We start from the raw sequence: 20624 nt of genomic DNA on the forward strand, positions 1-20624 counted from the left end.
TATATATATATATATATATATATATATATATATATATATATATATATATATATATGTATAAATGAAGTTAAAATCGACATACATGTATATTTACAGGTTCTGTTTTTCTTTGAATATATAAAAAAAATTACTCTATATGTAAAAATTTTTTGTATATATATAAAAGATCTTTATAAAATGGTGAACAAGTAAGACTAAAGCATTTTTTAAAATTTACATTCTTAACATATATTTAAATGGAAAATTATATAATATATTCCATTAAGTAAAATGTAAATACTAATTTTTTATTTCTTTTAATAAGATATATTTAACTAAAAATTCAAGACAAAGGAGTATTTTTTTTTAAAAAAGAAAGGTCAACATGTATAAAAAAAAAAAAAAAAAATTTCCTTAAAATATATTATGGTTTTTATGTATTTTTTAATATATTCTTTTATTCTTCTATTTATATTTATTCATATAAAAAAAAAAAAAGTTTTCATTATTTGTTATAAAAATAAGCTTTTTTTTTTTTTTTATTTTTTTTAGATGTGTTGATTGTATAATTTATAATATTTTTTTTTTCTCTTAATATATTTTATTTACTTGATTTTTTTTTTTTTTTTTTTTTTTTTTTTTTTTTTTTTTTTTTTTTTTTCTTTTCTATTAAATATGTTAAAATTTAGAATTATAATTTAGATATAATTATATATATTATTCTTTATTTTTAATTGCAAAATTTTTGTGTTTTAATTTTATCCTTGTTTATTTACATAAATAGAATAATGCTTTAACTTCATATTTTTTGAATCCTTAAATTTTTTTAAAATATTACAATGAGTATCACTAACAAATTTTTAAAATGAACCTTATTCTAATATGCTTTTACTACCTTTTTTTTTTAAATTCAAAAATAAAAGATTTCTGTTTTTGTTCTTCAACAAAGAACAACAAATTTAGCAATTTATGGTTAAAGTTAAAAGAATTATTTCAAGATAAGTTAGTAGAAAAAGAAAAGAATATTATAACTTATAATTTTATAATACACAATAATAGCAATTACATTGATAAAAAAAATAATATTTTAATAAAAAAGAATGAAGAACATAAAGGTTTTGAGATAAATCATGTAAATAGATTAATATATATTAATAATTTCAAAACATATATATTGAGTGCTTATGTGCCGTATATATATATGAGTGTTAGAGATATATATATTGTTTTAAAAAAAATTAAGGAATTAAATTTTAACACAGTGTACACTTTTTTATTTTGGCCAGAAAATGAGTATTTAGAAGATAAATATGATACTAGTAATTCAAAACTATTTTATTTATTAAATTTTTGTGCTTCTAATGGATTATTTGTTATATTGAATATTGGACCATATATAAATAATATTTACAATTCTAACATTCCTACTTACATTTTGTTTAATAAAAAAGTAAATGATTATATTAATTTAAATAAGAGAAAAATAAGAAACTATTTTCAATGGAATATATGGAGAAAAAAAAAAAAACCATTTATAAAGGATTCCAAAAAATTACAAAGAAGTGTTATAGAAAAAGAAATTAATCAAAAGAAAAATTTGTATAACAAAAAAAAAAATGAATATAATAAAATATATAGTTTATACTTTTATAAAAGGGCTATTAAATGGTTTAATTATATTTTACCACGTATAAAAAAATATACCAATATAAATAATGGCCCTATAATATATTTAAATATAGATAAGACATTTGATAATTATTATATGTATATAATAATTGAATTAAAAAGAAAAAGATATTTTAATAACTTATGCAAAATAGAAAGTTATTTGGAAAATAATAATTCATCTAATTCTATCTTAAGTTGTATAATAAACTTTTTAAGAAGAATAAGAAGAAGTTATATAATAACTTTAGGCTACTTATTATACATCAGATTTAATAAATATTTAAGAGTTATTAATGAATATGAGCTTGGATTAATATATATAAATGAAATAAATAAACTCATTCAAAAACATTTAAATAAAATAAATATATTAACAACGAATTATCCATTCATTAGTGATAAATTTATAAATTCTTATGCCGGTAATAATTGCTACAATCACTTTTTGCATAATAATTGGTTCGATAATGAATGCATTAAATTAAATAAACCATGTATATGGTCTCAAATGTGGACAGGAGCTAAATATAGTATTCATGATATTAACTCTCCTAATATTTTGAAAAGAAAATTTGAGGAACATATTATTTATAAATCTCCTCTTATAGATAATACAGAAAAAGAAAATAACTCATCAAATTTGTCAGAAAATATAGATGCAATAAATAAATATTTTAAAGGAAAGAATAATTCCGAAAAAGAAAATCTTAGTAAAAATGACCAATATATAATACATAACAAAGATACAAAAAAGCATTCTAAAAAAATTTCTAATAATAACAAAGAAGAAAAAGAAAGAAAAGAAAAAAAAAATGAAATAAAAGAAATAAGTATAAGTGTAAAAAAAGAACATACAAAATATAATAATTATATAGGACATATAAGAAATTATAAGGATTTAACTTTCAATATTTTAGTATTTTTAGCAAAAGGAGGTGTTTTTTTAAATATTTTTCCTTATTATAGTGGAAATAATATAAATAACATGCATATATATTTAGAGCATTATAGCAAAGAAACTGGACAACCTATAGATCTATATTTTAATCAGAAAGAACCTTTATATTCTCATATAAAAAAAATTTTTAAAATTTTAAAAAAATATGGTTATTATTTAATGAAAGATGGAAATTATATTAATCCTATAAAAATATTTAAAAATATAGAATTATATGATTACGATGTTATTAAAATTATTTGCAACTACAATATTAAAGGAAGTAGATTTGTTAAAATAGGTCATTTAAAATATAATATAAATAACTTTAGCTGTATTATATATAATGAATATAAAAAGAAAATAATTTATGATTCTTCTCATAATTATAATTATGATTTTTCTTATATAAGTAAAAAAGAAACATATTATCCTATTGATAAATATTTATATTCATTAGATGTAATAAATTCTGGACCCTTAATGTGTTTAAAAGAAGAAGAAAAAGAAAAAAAAAAAAGATATAGAAAGAACACTATATTGTCTAAAACTATTATTAAACATATGAAACTGTTTTCTTATTTTCACCCATACTTTTTGCATTCTGTATATATAATAAATGTTTTAAATCATTATTATTTAACATTAGATTTCACTAAATTTCAATGGTACATAATTAAAATGAAAAATGATATTAATTATGTAAAATTATTTGTAAGTAATTATAGCTTATATATATATATTTATGCCGATAACAAATTTATATATGGAGGATTTAATGAGTATAAATATATTGAAATAATAAATTCTAAAAATATTTATATTATATGTGTAAATTTGGGTTTAGGTTTACCCAAAGAAGATATTAGAACAGATTTTTTCAATAATGTAAAGATAAAAGACTTAAAAAATAATCACATTTTTGAAGAAGGAGTGAAGAATGATACACAAGCTGAAACAAATCTGAAATCAAGTGAGAAAAGTAATTACATGAACTTAAATAAGGAAGAAAATTCTCAAAATAATGATGGAAATATAGATTGCAATAAAAGTAAAACATTAAAAGAACAAAATTTAAATAATAAAAATGAACAAAATAAGGATACACATATTTTGGAAAATTTTGGGTATCATATAAATGATAGTGAAAAACATTTCAATGAGAAAAATTATGATGCTTTTGGTGAAAATGAATATAATATGCATAATTATTATGATGAAGAAAGTATTAATACATTTATATTTATCATTACAAGAAATGAATATAATTTACATAATTGTGTTGGTTTAAATGGAGAAATATTAAAAAATGAAAAAAATATAAATGAATATAAAAAAATGTACAATTTTTTTGAGTATAATTCTATAAAACCACATGTAATGAATTGGATTTATAGTTCTTCGGTAGATGATAATCTAAAAAAAAATGTTTCCTATAATAATAACAAAAAATTAAAAACAACAAAGAAAGATGATAATAATGAAAATGACAAAATAAAAAATTATGACAATAAAGATTCAGACCATAAAAAAATGAATATTGAAACAGTAGTACATAAAAATAAAATTGAAATGAGGAATATAACAGATGCATTTTTAAAAATGTGTACATCGAAATTTTTTTCTTTTTTTCTTAACAAAATACAATATTACTGTAAAACTGGTATATTCAAATATTTAAATGGATTTAATAAAGTTAATAAAGAAAACATAAATTTGCCATTAACTTGGTATACTTTATTGTACTTTATTAAGAAGGTAGATTTTATTAGATCTAAGTATTCTTTAAAGTTATCTTCATATGATGTGGAAAATAATAAAATTGATGGATTATTTAGAGGGTTTGTTTACATCAATAATCATATTTTGGGAAGTTTTTGGACTACAGATGATATTGAAAGTTATGGAAATGAAATTAATGGAGAAAAAAAATCAAAAACTAAAAAAAACGAAAAAGATAAATTTTTAAATAATGAAAATTTAATAAATATACCTTTGACGAGATATATGAGAATACCAACAGATTGGTTAGTTGAAGGAACAAATGTTGTAATAATTTTTGATGAATATGGAGGAAACCCTTATAAAGTTGAAATAGTTAGAGAAATATTACATGGTGGTATATATAGACTAACAAAAAAAGAAAAATACGTAAATTGGTTTCTTTTTCTTTTTATTTTAAGTATTGTTATTTTTATTACATATTTTTTTTTTAAAGCTTTACATAATTATTTTAAAACGAAAGAAGAGAAGGAGAGGAATAAACAAAATTATCAAAATATAATAGAAAATATCATAACACATAATATGTGTATAAATAGTTCATATGATGATGTTACTGAAGAAACTAATACTGAAAATATTCAAAATGTTAGTGATTTTCTAGATTCATAAATTTTTTTTATTATTTTTTTATTTTTCCAGAAAAATAATTAATATAATTATTATTTGAATTTTAAAATTATTATATTTTTCCTTTTTTTTGAAAAAAGGTATCTGTCAATTATTTATATGATGTTTAAGTTTGTAGTTTTTTTATCATTACAAAACAATTCTATAAAATATATTTTTGATTTATATTTTTAATATAGTAATACATAAAAAGAATATATATATATAATTTCACATATTACTTTTTTAATAAACTTGTAACTTTTTTTATATATATATATATTTTTTTTTTTTTTTTTTTTTTTTTTTTTTTGTTTTCTCATAAGAAAAAATATTTTTTCACTATTTCTTTTTATATGAATTATATATAAATATGTTTTATATACAAATATGTATTATATAAATATATGAATTACAATTATTGTCTTAATAATTTAATAAGTTTTATACTTTAGAATTTCCCACTATTTCTTTATTTTTTATAAAATATATTTTGAAAAAAAAATCAAGTTTAATTTTTTACCTAATAAAACTAATTTATATTTTTAAATTTATATATGTTATAAAAAAAAATTAAAAATGACTTTGAATTTAAAATTTATGTACAAAAAAAAAAAAAAAAAAAAAAAATTTAAAAAAAAGAACAAAATAATATAAAACAATAATAAAATAGATGTATATGTAATATAGAAACATAAATGGAATTAGAAGTAGTATATTTATTAATAATACAAATATTGAATTTTGTAAAATTAAATCTTATCATAATTTATATTTATGTATGTATTCTTTGTTTTAATTATACTGTCCGTAAAGAAATATATGATGAAATTTAAAAAAAAAGGTAGTATAACCATTACAATTAAAAGCTTGAATTTCATATCATTAATAAGTGATAATGTATACAAAACAAATATATTAAAAATAGGTGAAAGAAGAAAAAAAGATAACAATGTAACACACTTTGCAGTTAATACAACTGAAATCCACAATATAGTACCATGAAATATACTCAAGTTAGAATAATTTTCATCAATTTCTTTGTATATATCTAAATTTTTATTTTCATATATAATAATATCATCATAATCAAATAGAATATTTTCATTTAATTGAATACTAAATTCTTTATTTTTTGTTTTATCATTTAACAATGTTAATTCATTTTTATCATCATCATCATCATCATTATATATTCTTAAGCTTTTCTCATTTGTTTGTTTTTTATTATCTATTTTTTCATTAGTAGTAAAATTATAAAAAATATGATCACCATTAAAAATAATGTCTTGTTTAAATATTTTCTCTTCAAAAATATTCGCAGTTCCATTATGATCTTCTAAATTTTTTGTTTTATTTTTGCTGAAAAAATTATACTTTTTTTTTCCTAAATATTTTTTAAAATTGAAAAAAATTAATTTAAAAATATTTAGGTTATTTTTACTATTAATGTTATATTTATCATCAAATCCTTTTTTATTGTTTTTTTCAGTCAAATTTAGAAACGAAGAATAATGAGACAATGCATCAATAGGTTTGTAAATAGATCCATTGGAATTATTGTATAAATATTCTCTTCTAATTTTTATAAATTTATAAATAGGAAATATTTTATATTCTAAATATAATCCAAAAGTTGCATCTATAATAATCTGAATAAAATATATAGAACATTCATCCATATCAATATTACATAAATATAATAAAATATTGCACCTAAAAATGAGTATGGATATAAAAATATTTACAGAATGAAGTATTACGGATCCACATAAAATACTAATTAAATCTTTTAAAAATGTAATAAATGATCTTCTAGGGTTTTCTAAAATATATTTCGTAAGTAATACACTTAGTGATACACATCCAATAAAAATCTGAACAATTATACCAAATTCTCCAGGTACTAAAAGGCACTGTTCTTTCATATTTAAAAGCTTTTTTTTTTTTTTTTTTTTCCTTATTATTCTTCCTAAAATAAATTATATTTATTTTAAATATTTTATATTAAAGAACAAATCATATTTAAAATTTAAAACATATAAATATAAAAACATATTCCCACTAAAATAGGAAATTCATTAGGAATTGTAAAGGAATTTTCTTTTATACCATCTAAAAAAATTATAATATATTTTCATTCCTCCATTATTATTATTTTTTTGTTTATTTAATTTTCCTTTTTTTTCTGCGTAATATCTTTAATAGAAATGAAAATTTACAAACAAAGAATGTATTCTATATAAATTTAAAAAAAAAAAAAAGATATTGTTTACAAGAACTATACAGAGTCAAAGTATAATGTAAATTTTTTGTTTATATTTTTAAATCGATATAAAAAAATACAAGAACGTGTGACTTTTTTTCTTAAATTGATAACTAAAAAATGTTGATAAAAATCAAGAGACACAAAAAAATTTTCTAAAATTGTTATGGAAGTATAATGAAATTCATATTTCAGTTAATTAAAATAAAGTTTTGCTCAACAGTATGCATATATATTTTTCATTATAATAAATAGCCAAACAAAAAAAAATAGGATAAAAAGTTTTACGACAGATTATTGAGTTTTATACTATTAAGCTTGCAACATGCAACAAAAAAAAAAACTTTGCACACGATAATACAAAAATCGGAAAAGAAACTTTTTTTTATTATTTAATATATTTTTCTATATAGTGATTTAAAGAGTTATATTGGTTAAAAAATTTTAAGTTTATAAAAAAAGAAACAAAATTTTTAGTTATTCAATTTTTACAATTAAAAAAATTCCTATAAAAAAATTATTTTACATTTTTATTTGTTTTCAATAAATATATTATAAAACAATAGTTTTTTAAGCAATAAATTTTTAATTATAATAAAAATTAGCTTATTAAAAAACTCAATTTAAAAATATTTTTTTGTATTTCATATCATGGATTATTTATATTTTTCTCATTCAAATTATCATTTATTTATATAAGGTCTTTAATTAAGATTTTATAAATATATATTTAAACCTTTTTTATTTTTTTTTTTTAAAATATTTATGTTGCGAAAAAGATAAAATATTTAGTGAACTCATATTCCTTTTCATTTAACAAATAAACAATTTTTTGTTAATAGTTGAATCTCTCATTATTTGTTTTTTATGATGTATGTATTTTATCTGATATAAAAAATTCTTTTGAATATAAGAAAATATCACATACAATACAAAAAAAAAAAAAAAAAAAAATTTAATATTATTACCTAGACAAAAATGTAGAATGTAAAACATTTAAATTAAAATTAAGTATGCATAATATTAAAATGGTGAATACATTTGTTCATTAACCAAAAATTTAACTTTATTTTTTAATATTCTGAATACTCAAATAACAAGTTTTTAATTTAATAAATTTTTATTATATATGAAAATATATTTATGAATGTAATATTCACGATGAATAACAGAAAGATATTATTTAAAATATTAATTTTAATGAAAATTTAAAATATATTCTTCTAAAAATTGGATTCCTATACAATTTAATAAAATATAAATTTTTTCATTTTTGTGAAAAAAAATAAAAATAATTTATTTATAATATATCAAATATTATAAATACATATGTTTTTGTTATAAAAGTTAATATAAATTATTTTTTTTTCTTAAAATTTGTATTAAAACTTTTCTGTATATTGGAATAAAGGCATAAATGGAAAATGTTTTAGCATATTTTAAAAGGAATAATTTATTAGAAGGCATGAAATTAAAAAAAATGCTGTATTTAAATTTCGTAAATTAAAAATTTTTTTCTTTAGTTTTTTGTTTTTTCATGTTATATAAATATTATATATATTTTGTAAAATAAATTTTTTTTTATATTCTATATTTTTAAAAATTTTTATGTAATTTTTTTTTTGGACTTAAAATATTTTTTGTCATAACATAATCTACAATATACTTATTTATATCATTTAAATTAAAAACAATACTTTTATTTATATTTCTTTTAAAAAAATAAAAATAAAAACAAAAAATAAATAATGAAAATAAATAGGATTAAAAGTTTGTAAATTAAAAAAAAAAAAAAAAAAAAAAAAAAAAAAGTAATGTTTTCATGAACACTTTGCTCTCCTTTTTAAAAGAGTTGATACAAATTAAAAAAAAAAAAAAATGAAGAAATAAGTGAAATGTATTTAAAAAAATTTAACATTTTTTTATTAATAAATTTTTTTTTTTTTTTTATATTAACACTTGATAAATTGTTAATATTCTCATATTTATGTATTTATATATACATATATATATGTATGTATATAAAAAAGTACTATATTACATATTTGTATAAAATATTTTATTTGTTTTTTATTTTATAAATTTTAATTTATTTGATTATATAATAAATATTTTTTATTTTAAGTTTTAAAAAATCTTGTTTAACATTGATTTTCTTTTTTTTATTTTTTCTTAGTAAACTTTAAATTAAATATAATTTTATTTTTATAATTTTATTTATTATTTTTTTTTAATTTTATCTGAAATGGTTAAATATGCCAAAAAATTAAGAGACCAAGGAAAATGTAATGATAATACATTAAAAATTATTTTCCTTTATATTCGATTGTGGATCATTAATTTATATTAAATGAAATATATTAATTTATTAAATATAATTAAAAATATATGTATTTCTTAAGTAATTTAATGCATACTTTACTTTTTTTTTTTTTTTTTTTTAAGGCGCGAGAGGCGCAGGTATAGATTTGAGAGTTCATTTTAAAAATACTTATGAAACAGCAAGAGCTATAAGAAGAATGAAGTTATTAGAAGCAAAAAAATATTTAAATGATGTTATTGAGAAAAAAAGATGCGTTCCTTTCCGTAAATATAATGGAGGAGTTGGTAGAACAAATCAAGCAAAAGAATTCAATCACACTCAAGGTAGATGGCCAGTTAAATCGTGTAAATTTCTTTTAAATGTTCTTGACAACGTGCAAGCAAATGCGGAGGTAATTTTAAATTATATATAGCATTTAAAAAAAATAAAGTATTTTTATTATTTTTTTTTTTTATGATGAAAAGATGACGAGTATGAAAAAATTAAGATTATTTATTATTATTATTAAATACGTGTTCTATGTATTTATTGATATTGATAAATATATTCTTAATTTTTCAATTATGATTATTTGAGGCATTTGACTGAAAAAATTAAAATAATAAAAATAATAGCTTTTTTTTAATTAATTTTTCCTTTTATTTTTTTAAAATTATGTTTTTTTTTTTTTTTTTTTTTTTTGTTTGTAAAATTAAGGGAAAATTATATAAAATATTATTCAAAAGTATTCATTGTTCCTTTTTATATTTTAATTATATAGAATATATAATATGAGCATAATTTTTTATTCCTACATTTTCATTTATATAATTATAAATATATTTTATTTTAAAAAATATCGATATTTTTTTAAATGTTTTAATAGTGAAATTTTTATAATGCATAGCATAAAAAAATATGCATATTAATACATAATAAATAAATTTCTGTATGTGTAATTTCAAAAAATATATATGTGCATATATTTTAATTTCTTCTGAACAGGCAAGAAACTTGGAAATAGGAAAATTAAGACTAATTCATGTAATGGTTAATAAGGCTCGTCCAGGAAGAAGAAGAACTTATAAAGCTCATGGTAGAATTAATCCATATATGTCATCTCCATGCCATATTCAAATAATTGCCAGAGAAATTACGAAACCTGCTAAAAAATCACTTTTATCAAGTTCAGAAAAGCAGAAAAAGCTACCTTTTAAAATTACATTAAAAAAATTAATAAAATTAAATATATCAAAACAAAATAAAAATAAAAATAAAAATATCAAAAAAACAGAAGCAAAATAATGATTATATTATTTTTTTTTTTTATTTTTCTAATTATAAATTAAGAAAAAAGAAAAAGTATCTTAGAAACATATAAAAAAATGAAAACATTAAAAAAAAATCAAATAAAATTAAAGTATAACAAAAAACTTTTTATGCACACGTTTAATGCTACGTTATGAAACTTTTCTGAAGCATTTGTTTTTTTATATAAAAAAGTTAATTTTTTGTGAATTCATATATATATATATGGAACAAGAAAAAAAAAAAAAAAAAAGAAAAAAACTAATAAGTAACTTTTTTGTTCTTTTCATAATTGACAAGCACATATTTATATATAATTTTACTTAAAAAAAGAGTATCTTTATATCTAATATTTTGCGTAAAATTAATTTTAAAAAGATAATTAAATGTTTGAAATGGTTATTATATAAAAAAATTTAAGTATAATTTTTTGAGTTGCCTGAAAACAATTATTTGAATAAAATAAAAAAGAATAAAAAACAGAATAAAATAATATATAAATAAAAAAAAAAAAAAAAAAAAGAATAATTAGAAGTGCTAGAAAAAGTTATTTCACATCTACGTTGTTATATATATTTTATATATTGAGCAAACAAAAAATTTTAAAAAAATGAAGCATTTTAGGAACAAAATATAGGAAGTAAAAAAATTTCTTAAGATTTTTATGATATTATATATAATTTTACATTAAAAAAATGTAAAAATTCTGTTTTATAAAAAAAAAAAAAAAAAAAAAAAAAAAAAAAAGATTATGAAACAAAATATGTTTTCTTTAAAAACTATTAAAATTTTTTTTTTTCATTTTTCGAAATTCCAAACTTTTTTATGATTAGAACATCCATACTACGAGTTATTACTTTAATTTTTTTATCTTTATTTTTTTTATTTTTTTTATGAAAAAAATATACCTTAACAAAATTTAAATTCTGAATTAATTTTTTCATATAATTAATTTTATATTTTTATTTAAAACTTTAATAATTAAAAAGAAGGTTTTTGAAATATACATTTTCTCTTTTACTATTTTTTCCTCTTTTAAAAGCATTTGAAAATATATATATCCAACTAAGATTTAATGCTTAAATTTTTTCTTTATATTCCTTTTTTTCCAGGTGTATGCCAGAAAATTACGTTTATTTATTTTTTAAACTTACATGTGTTATATTTTAATTATAAAATAATTACATATATATTATTTATTGTTTTAAAAATTATAATATTTCGTTATATTTAACTTAATAAATATTTTGTTATACATATAATTTTTTTTTGTTGAGCAATTATATCAATATACACATAAATTCAATTTTAAATCTTATTAAAAATGAATATAATATTAAGTATTGATCAGAGTACTCAATCCACTAAACTGGTTTTCTTTGATGAAGAATTAAATGTGCTTCATATGAATAACTTACCTCATGAACAGAAATGTTTTAAGCCTGGATGGTATGAACATGACCCAATAGAAATAATGGATAATTTATATAAATTAATGAATGAGGGTGCAAATTCATTAAAGGAAAAATATAAGAATATAGTTATAAAATGTATAGGTATTACTAACCAAAGGGAAACCGTCATAATATGGGATAAATTTACAGGAAAACCATTATATAATGCAATTGTGTGGTTAGATACTCGCGTTGAAGACATGGTTGCTGAATTTTCTGAAAAATACAATAATGATGATTTTCAGAAAAAAACTGGAACTTACTTCAATACTTACTTTAGTGCTTTTAAAATATTATGGTTAATTCAAAATAATGAAATAATAAAACAGAAAGTATCAGATGGTACAGCTATGATTGGAAATATAAATACATGGCTTATTTATAATTTAACCAAAGGTCAATGTTATACAGATGTCACAAATGCATCCAGAACATTGCTGATGGATATAAAAACGTTGCAGTGGGATGAAAAATTATGTAGAATATTTGGTATTACAAATATGAATTCTTTACCAGAAATAAAAAACAATTGTACAAATTTTGGACTAGTAAAAAATGAGCTAGTTCCTGATTATTTAAATGTTCCAATTACAGGATGCATCGGAGATCAACAAAGTGCATGTATAGGACAAGCTATATTTGATGAAGGAGAAGCCAAATGTACTTATGGAACTGGTGTTTTCCTCTTAATTAACACAGGAAATAAAATTGTATATTCATCTTGTGGATTAATTACTACAGTTTGTTATAAATTTAATGAAGATGATGAGCCAAATTATGCTCTTGAAGGTTCAATTGGTACTGCTGGATCTGGAGTTTCTTGGCTTATTAAAAATAATTTAATTAATGATCCATCTGATACAAATGATATTATGGAAAAATATGAAGACACAGGTGGTGTTACATTTGTTCCTGCCTTTAGTGGTTTATATGCTCCAAGGTGGAGACCAGATGCACGAGCATCTATCTGTGGTATGACTTTTAATACAGACAAAAATCAAATTGTTAGATCTTTATTAGAAGGCATTGTTTTTCAATTAAATGAAATTGTATATTCACTAATATCAGATATGGGTATAGAAATGCTACATGTTTTAAGGTGTGATGGAGGAATGACTAAAAATAAAGCCTTTATGCAATTTAATTCTGATATAATAAATACTAAAATTGAAGTATCTAAATATAAGGAAGTAACAGCTTTAGGAGCAGCGGTATTAGCAGGTTTAGGTGTAAAAATATGGAAAGATTTGGATTCTGTTAAAAGGCTATTAAGAGCTAGCGATTCTGTCTATCATTGTAAGATGGAAGATAAAAAAAGAAAAAAGAAAATTATAGAATGGAATAAGGCTGTTGAAAGAAATTTGTTGCATATGTGACATTTATAGGATCATTATTTTTTTTATAAATTTAAATAAATTATTTATTTTTATAGAAATAATATTATTAAATATAATTTAATAAATGCTTTATCTATTGCATTTTCCGTTGTCAATTTTTTTATTTAATTTTTCATTAAATATAAAAATAAATATGTACTTTTATTGCATGTCAATAATATTAACTATTTAACTTTATATTCTATTTTTTTTTTTTTTTTTAATTTATGATATAAAATTACAAGCATTTTTAGAACATATATAAAAGGAAAATATAAGCATTTTTAAAAAAAATTAAATGGGTTCTATTTTTATAGTGCCTTCTTTTTTCTAAATCATTTAGAACTTTTTTTGTCTAAATTTTATAATTTTTTTAAAAAAAAAAAATTTTATAATATTAATAAATATACTTAATAGTAATGTGTATATATTTATTTTCAAAAAAAAAAAAATTGCATATTTTTCTTATTCAAATGAACTATTTTATTTTTTTCCTGTGAATATAACTTTATGTTGTATATTAATTTATTTTTTCTTAAAAGTTGTTTTCAACAAGAGTTTCTCTTTATATTTTTATTATATTTTTTTTTATTTGTTTTTTAAATGAGTAATTATTACAACTAATTAAATATTAATTCTAAAATTATTATATAAATTACATAATTGTATCATCTAAGATATTCATAATTATTCTTTATCATATATTTATATATTTTATATAAATAAAATGATAAAAGAATACACGTTTTTAAAGAGTTAATGTCTTTATATGTTTTAATCAGATTTTTACAAATGAAAGTAGTATCATATATATTTTTATCATTTAAGTTATTAAATGTAAGTCTAATTTTAATTGCATTTTTTTTACTTCTCTTTTTAGTTTTTAGTTATGAAAAAATTTCTGTATAGTTATAATTTTGGATATATAATTTTTTGTTTTTTTTATTTGAATGGTGTGTGTAAAAATTTAAATAAAAATTAACATTTAACTGTAATAATGATTATACAAATACTTGAAAATATTAAAAAATAATAATTTTTATATCTTATAATAAATATTAAAAATAGTTCTGATATCACAAAAAATAAATGAAATAAAATTTTTTTATTATTTTAGAAACAGAAAATCATTATATGTTCTGAATCATAAAATGGCAGAAATATTTAAGAGAAATTAGCAAAGTATTAATAAAATATTTTTTTATGAGCACATTTTCCTTCATTCTTAATTTTTATGAAAAAAAAAATAATCAATGATATAAAACCAATGTAATATTAAATTTGGAACGGGAAATTTCAGGAAAAATGAAAAAACACACTTTTTAATATATATATATATATATATATTACATACAAATATTAACACAATTTCATTATGAATTATTTGAATATATATACTTGTAAAATATTATATATACATTTTTCTATATTTTATTATACCATTTAAATGAAAAAAGAAATAAAAAAAAAAAAAAAAAAAGAGTAAAAATAGCTACCAAGCCAAAACCATATTAATACTCATTATTTTACTTTTTTTTTCCATGCACACCTAATTATTATCTTTTTAATTTGTATTTTTATTTTATTTAATTTTTTTTTTTTATTTTTTTTTTTTAATTATTTTTTTCTTTAATAAATTGAATGACCATTGAGGTTATATCTGTTTACTTAACGTGATCAATTTTATGCAACATCCCCAATCTGTTTTTTTTGTTCCATCAGAACAAAATTTTTTTTTTTCCCCTTTTAAATAATTACTAACATTTATTAAATTTCATTAATAATACTTATAAAAAGATAGTTAAAAAAAAATTTTTTTTTTTTTTTTGTACAAAGATAAATTTATATGAAATATTAATAAAATATTGAAAAAAATATATTTAAGATGCACAAGTATAAAACCATTAAAAAAAAATTTACATATATAGATAACTGTAAAAAAGTTTAAAATTTAGTTAGCTTTCGATTCTTCTCATCTTACAGTTGAATATTTATTTTTCTAAAGATAGGTTTATTTTTTTTTTATCAAATTTTTTTTTTTTTTACAACTATTTACAATAATATTTAGCATTTTTTTTTATGAACCAGTTATAATTTTAATTGTGTGTATTATTAGCTATTTTACTTATAAAACATTAAAAAACATATAAAAATATATATATATATATTTATATAAAATTTTAATTTTTAATAAAAACAAGGCAATAGGCTAAATTTTAAAATATTTTATTATTATCTGTTTTTTCATATATTTGTTCTTATTTTCCAAAAAAAAAAAAAATCATAATTTTTACATCTTTTATTAGTAAAAATATCCTTTTATTAAATTTGTTTATGTTATTTTTTACATTTATATACGAACTTCTAAAAAAAAAATTATGTTTTTTTGTTTATTTTTTATTATATTTTATTTTTTTTTTTCTTTAATATTTTTAAATATAGCAACATATTACTAGCTGATAGGAAATATTTTTGTGCTACTGGTATAATATTTTATAGAGAATAGTCTTAGTCTCTAAATATATGAAAAAATTAGACATGAAATAAAAGAAATAAACCTACAATTTTTTCAAAATTAAAGATATTTGTTTATTTTAATATATATATACATTGATAATATATTTTAATGTTTAAAATAATAGTCAAATACTAAATATTTTATCAATATGCTGAAAAGTACAACAAAAACTGATAGCACAAAGCGAGATCAAGTAATTTTTTGATTTTTTCTTTTTTTTAAATGTGTATCTAATTTTTTTTTTTTATAAATTTACATATATTTTTTAAGTACATTTAATTTTTTTTTTTTTTTACAGAATAGGAAATTATTACAAAAAAAATTATCGAAAGATTCTGTTACATCTACGAAATTTTGTGTAAAATAGAAAATTTTTTTTATTTATTTACCTTTACACCTTGATTAATTTTTTTAAAACAATTAATTATTCAAAATTTTGAAAAGAATATTTGTTATATGAAAATCTATAAATTTTTTTTAAATAAATTATATAAAATATATTATTTTTTGTTATAATTCTTTATAATTTATTTTTAACAATCGAATAATATAGATACATAATTATATATATTTTATTTTTCAGGATTCTTCTGAGGAGAGAGAAGCCGGATCAAATACTAGTAGTAACGTTAGTATAAAAATATTGGAAAAATTAAATAATACGAGAAATTTAAATGCTAATAATACAGATTCATTTATATATGATATAAAAACATCTTCTAACGTCAATTATAAAAAAATAGATAAAAATAATTCACAAGAATTAAATAGTACTAACATATTAAATAAAGTAGACAATACAAGTACTTGTAGTGTAATTCCAGAAAAAGCTAAAAGAAGCGATAGGCATTCAGATGAAAATAATATTTCTAGTAAATTAAATAGTAACAAAATTAAAGGAGATATTAATAATCAGGAAAATATTATAAACATTCAAACATCAAGAATCAATAACGATATTTTAAATACTGAAAAAAATAATAAAACAAATTTAAATAAAGCATTGTATGTATCGAGTGATCCAAAAAATATATCTCATACAATTACTTTTAGAGATAATTCAACAAAAGACGAAAATAATATATATTATAATCCTAATAATAATTCGCATTTTTATTCAGATAATAAATCAAAACATTTCGCACATAACTTTAATTCTAATACAACTGATTTTTTAAGTTCTTACTCTAACAATAATTTTAATTCTTATATTGATAACAATTTGAGCTCTTATGTCAATAATAGTTTGAATTCTTATGCAAACAATAATTTTAATTATTATACAAGTAATAATTTAAATTCTTATTCAAATAAAAATATTATTATTGATCAAAAATTAAGAAGTCCTTTTCCATATTTAAGTAATTTTGAGTGTACAAGTAAAAGACTAGATACATTTAATACATCTTTAGATACAAATTGTGACCCTAATATATCAAATGAAATGGATTTTTTAAATATGTATAGTAGTCATACTCCTATGGGTAGTAATAATTCAAACATTCTTGATTCTTCCCAGTATATGAATGGTAATCCGTATAGTCCTGACAATAGTTATTTTAATAGCACCAGCTACAATATAACATCAGAAGTTGGTAATTATAATAATATAGTTGATAAAAATATTTGTGATAATAATGTAAGTTCAACTTCTTACTTCACTAATGATAAAAAAAGCAATGATGGTAAAATAGAGGAAACTTCGAATTACATTGATCATAAATATAACAATATTACAGATAAATCTTTAATAAATAATGACATTTTTAAATCAAAACCAATTAGAGAAAATGAGCTTGTTAGAAATGATGTTTCGTATTCTGAAAAAATTAGCTCTCATACCGATTATTCTAGAGCAAAGCATAGTTCTCATGTTATAGACAAACGAATAGTTCATGAAGGATTTGATACAATAAAAATTCCGAAGTACCGAGAAGTGGAAGTTGTGGAAAAAATTGTTGAAGTTCCTGTAGTTCACAAGGTTAATAAATATATAAATAAATATGAAATTAAAGAAGTTGAAAAGATGGTTAAAAAACCAATAAAAAAATATGTAGAAACAAAAATTGAAGTTCCAGAATTGCATTTTCAAGATAAAATAGTAGAAGTTCCAGAATTACAAGAGATTGTAAAAATTGTGGAAAAACCAGAAATAAAGGAAAGAATAATATACAAGAATAGAGTTGAGACAAAAATAATACCAAAATATATTGAGGTTCCTGTTGTAAAAATAGTTAACAGGTATGAAGAATATGATGATATAGGAGAAGTTATAAAAACAGTGCCTGTAAAAAAAATCGTAGAAATACCAAATGAAGTAATAAAACAAGTTAAAATTCCAGTAAGAAAAATAATAGAAAAACCTAATTATGTACCTATAATTAAATATCGTGATGTCCCAATAGAGAAAATAAGATATGTTCCTAAAATACAAACAGTTGAATTAGTAAAGACTATACCTAAAATAATAGATGTACCAGTTCCAGTTAAAGTACCTAAAATTAAAATTATAGATAAGCCATATTACATAAATAAATATATTGATAAACCTGTAGTTGTACCTGTTTCAAAGAGAATTAAGCCAATATATAAATATGAAGGTAAAAAAATAATAGAAGTACCAATCCACAAGCCATATATTGTAACACATGACACTGTTATTTCTAAGAATATTGAAAATAATATAACTACTGGTAAGTGCTCAGTATATACAAAAAAGTTGGATCTAAATTCTCTTAGTCCAATGAAAAGAAATGAATTATTTAATATTGTAAATACAAATAACTTTAATTTGCAAAGATCAATGAGTGTAGATAACATTTTCAACAATCAAAATTTTAGTAATAATAATTTATTTAATAATATGAATATCAACGAAAATAAAGAGAATAATAAACCTTTATCGAACGTATTTTCGAAATTTGATTATAATGAAGGTCAACAATTCTTAAGTAAAAACAATTTAAATTGTTTAAAATTTTCAAAGAGCTTAAACAACAACATAAATATGAACGAAAACAATTTAAACTCTATAGAAAATAATAGTTATTTAAATAATTCAATAAAAGAAGCAAATATATTTTCTTCAAATGAAATGAATGATCCTAGCAGTATGCAAAAATTGGTATGTAACAATAATAGCTTACCTAGAAATTATAGTTCAATTAATCCGTTAGTTAATAATGCCCATAAATCAGGGCAAGTTTCTACTTTTGAAGATTCCAAATATGGCTTGAATTTTCAAAAAAACATAAATAACCAAAGCTTACCATTTCCAAAAAGTACTCGTAACAGTGTTGCATATATGAATGACATAAACAATTTAGGTTCCACATATTATGTTGAAAATTGTAATAATATTTCGGATATGAATAAATTACCAAACCAAATTAACAGTAATATGAACAAATTTGAAGATACATGTTTAAATAGATATAAATCGAAATTTTTTTCAAATATTCCTTATGAAGATTATGGAAATTCTAACAATTTAAATAATTTTCATGGTATTAGAAATAACAATATGATGAGATCAAGCAGTCCCAGTGTTTGTTCTGCTGATGGAATCAGCGCTTATGTTGTTGAGTACGTTGGTGACCAAAATAGAAAAGTTAGTGATTCCGCTTTTTCTAAAGGGTTAAATAATGATTTTACAGAAGAAATTGGTAGCAATTATTCTTTTAGTGGAACACTAATTAATTCAACAAACGAATAACTTAAGAATAAATAAAATTTTATATATGACAAAACAAAAATGGACAATTTTAGTAATACTGCAACCTCACATGTAAAATTAACATTTAAAAAAATTACCATTATGCTATATATTTTGACATAATTTAATTATTTTTTTTTTTAAAATCATTTAATTATCAAAGAATATAATACTAAAAAAGGAGTTAAATGTATTAAAAATTATAGTTTATTTATACAGTATAATTATGAAGATTTCCATTAACTTCTTGAAATTTATTTTTATTTTTTAATTACATGAAATATACTTTTGTTAAAAACATAAAACTACATAAAAAAAAATATTATAAAATAAGATAAATCTACTATTTTATAGATAAAAAAAGTGCATATGTTTTTAAAATTTTATTTAATGAAAAAGGGGAAGAAAATAATTTTACTACAAAAATAAGGAATAATATTAAATAACTTTTAATAGTTTGATTCTTTTAAATATATTGTTTTGAAGAAATGAAAAGATCCTAAAAAATTTACACAATTTAATTATATACATTAAATAATTACAAAGAATAAGCTATTAAAAAGACATTTTAATTAAACTAAGAAAATTAGATCATAATAAATAACAAAAATGTTTCGATTTTTTCTTTTACCGTTTCTTTAAGAGACTGATCAATTTATTTTTTTTTTTTTTTTTTTTAATCACATTTATTTATTTTTTTTTGGCTT

At 18.5% G+C, this 20624-nt stretch overlaps 5 protein-coding genes and 1 non-coding gene across 6 annotated transcripts; 5 read left to right on the top strand and 1 right to left on the bottom strand.

Moving 5' to 3' along the window:
- Positions 1-844: 844 nt before the first annotated feature.
- On the top strand, positions 845-4981 carry PGAL8A_00262300 (conserved Plasmodium protein, unknown function; the record flags this gene model as incomplete). Its single annotated transcript, XM_028671372.1, has 1 exon — positions 845-4981. One exon carries the CDS (start codon positions 845-847, stop codon positions 4979-4981), a length of 4137 nt encoding a protein of 1378 aa, XP_028528031.1.
- Positions 4982-5730: 749 nt separating this feature from the next.
- Positions 5731-6906, bottom strand: PGAL8A_00262400 (conserved Plasmodium protein, unknown function; the record flags this gene model as incomplete). The annotated part of the gene is made up of 1 exon (XM_028671373.1): positions 5731-6906. One exon carries the CDS (start codon positions 6904-6906, stop codon positions 5731-5733), a length of 1176 nt encoding a protein of 391 aa, XP_028528032.1.
- Positions 6907-9489: 2583 nt separating this feature from the next.
- On the top strand, positions 9490-10851 carry PGAL8A_00262500 (60S ribosomal protein L17, putative; the record flags this gene model as incomplete). Its single annotated transcript, XM_028671374.1, has 3 exons — positions 9490-9529; positions 9690-9958; positions 10552-10851. The coding sequence occupies 3 exons, from the start codon at positions 9490-9492 to the stop codon at positions 10849-10851; spliced, it is 609 nt and encodes a 202-aa protein (XP_028528033.1).
- On the top strand, positions 10031-10153 carry PGAL8A_00262600. Its single transcript, XR_003699207.1, has one exon. It is a non-coding gene; the product is annotated as a small nucleolar RNA snoR21 (small nucleolar RNA).
- A 1327-nt stretch (positions 10852-12178) lies between the features above and the next one.
- On the top strand, positions 12179-13684 carry PGAL8A_00262700 (glycerol kinase, putative; the record flags this gene model as incomplete). Its single annotated transcript, XM_028671375.1, has 1 exon — positions 12179-13684. The coding sequence occupies one exon, from the start codon at positions 12179-12181 to the stop codon at positions 13682-13684; it is 1506 nt and encodes a 501-aa protein (XP_028528034.1).
- Positions 13685-16350: 2666 nt separating this feature from the next.
- On the top strand, positions 16351-19917 carry PGAL8A_00262800 (inner membrane complex protein 1f, putative; the record flags this gene model as incomplete). The annotated part of the gene is made up of 3 exons (XM_028671376.1): positions 16351-16395; positions 16501-16560; positions 16786-19917. The coding sequence occupies 3 exons, from the start codon at positions 16351-16353 to the stop codon at positions 19915-19917; spliced, it is 3237 nt and encodes a 1078-aa protein (XP_028528035.1).
- Positions 19918-20624: the final 707 nt, after the last annotated feature.

Source organism: Plasmodium gallinaceum (genome assembly GCF_900005855.1).
Source record: "Plasmodium gallinaceum strain 8A genome assembly, contig: PGAL8A_v1_76, whole genome shotgun sequence".
In the NCBI taxonomy this organism is placed as follows: Eukaryota; Apicomplexa; class Aconoidasida; order Haemosporida; family Plasmodiidae; genus Plasmodium; species Plasmodium gallinaceum.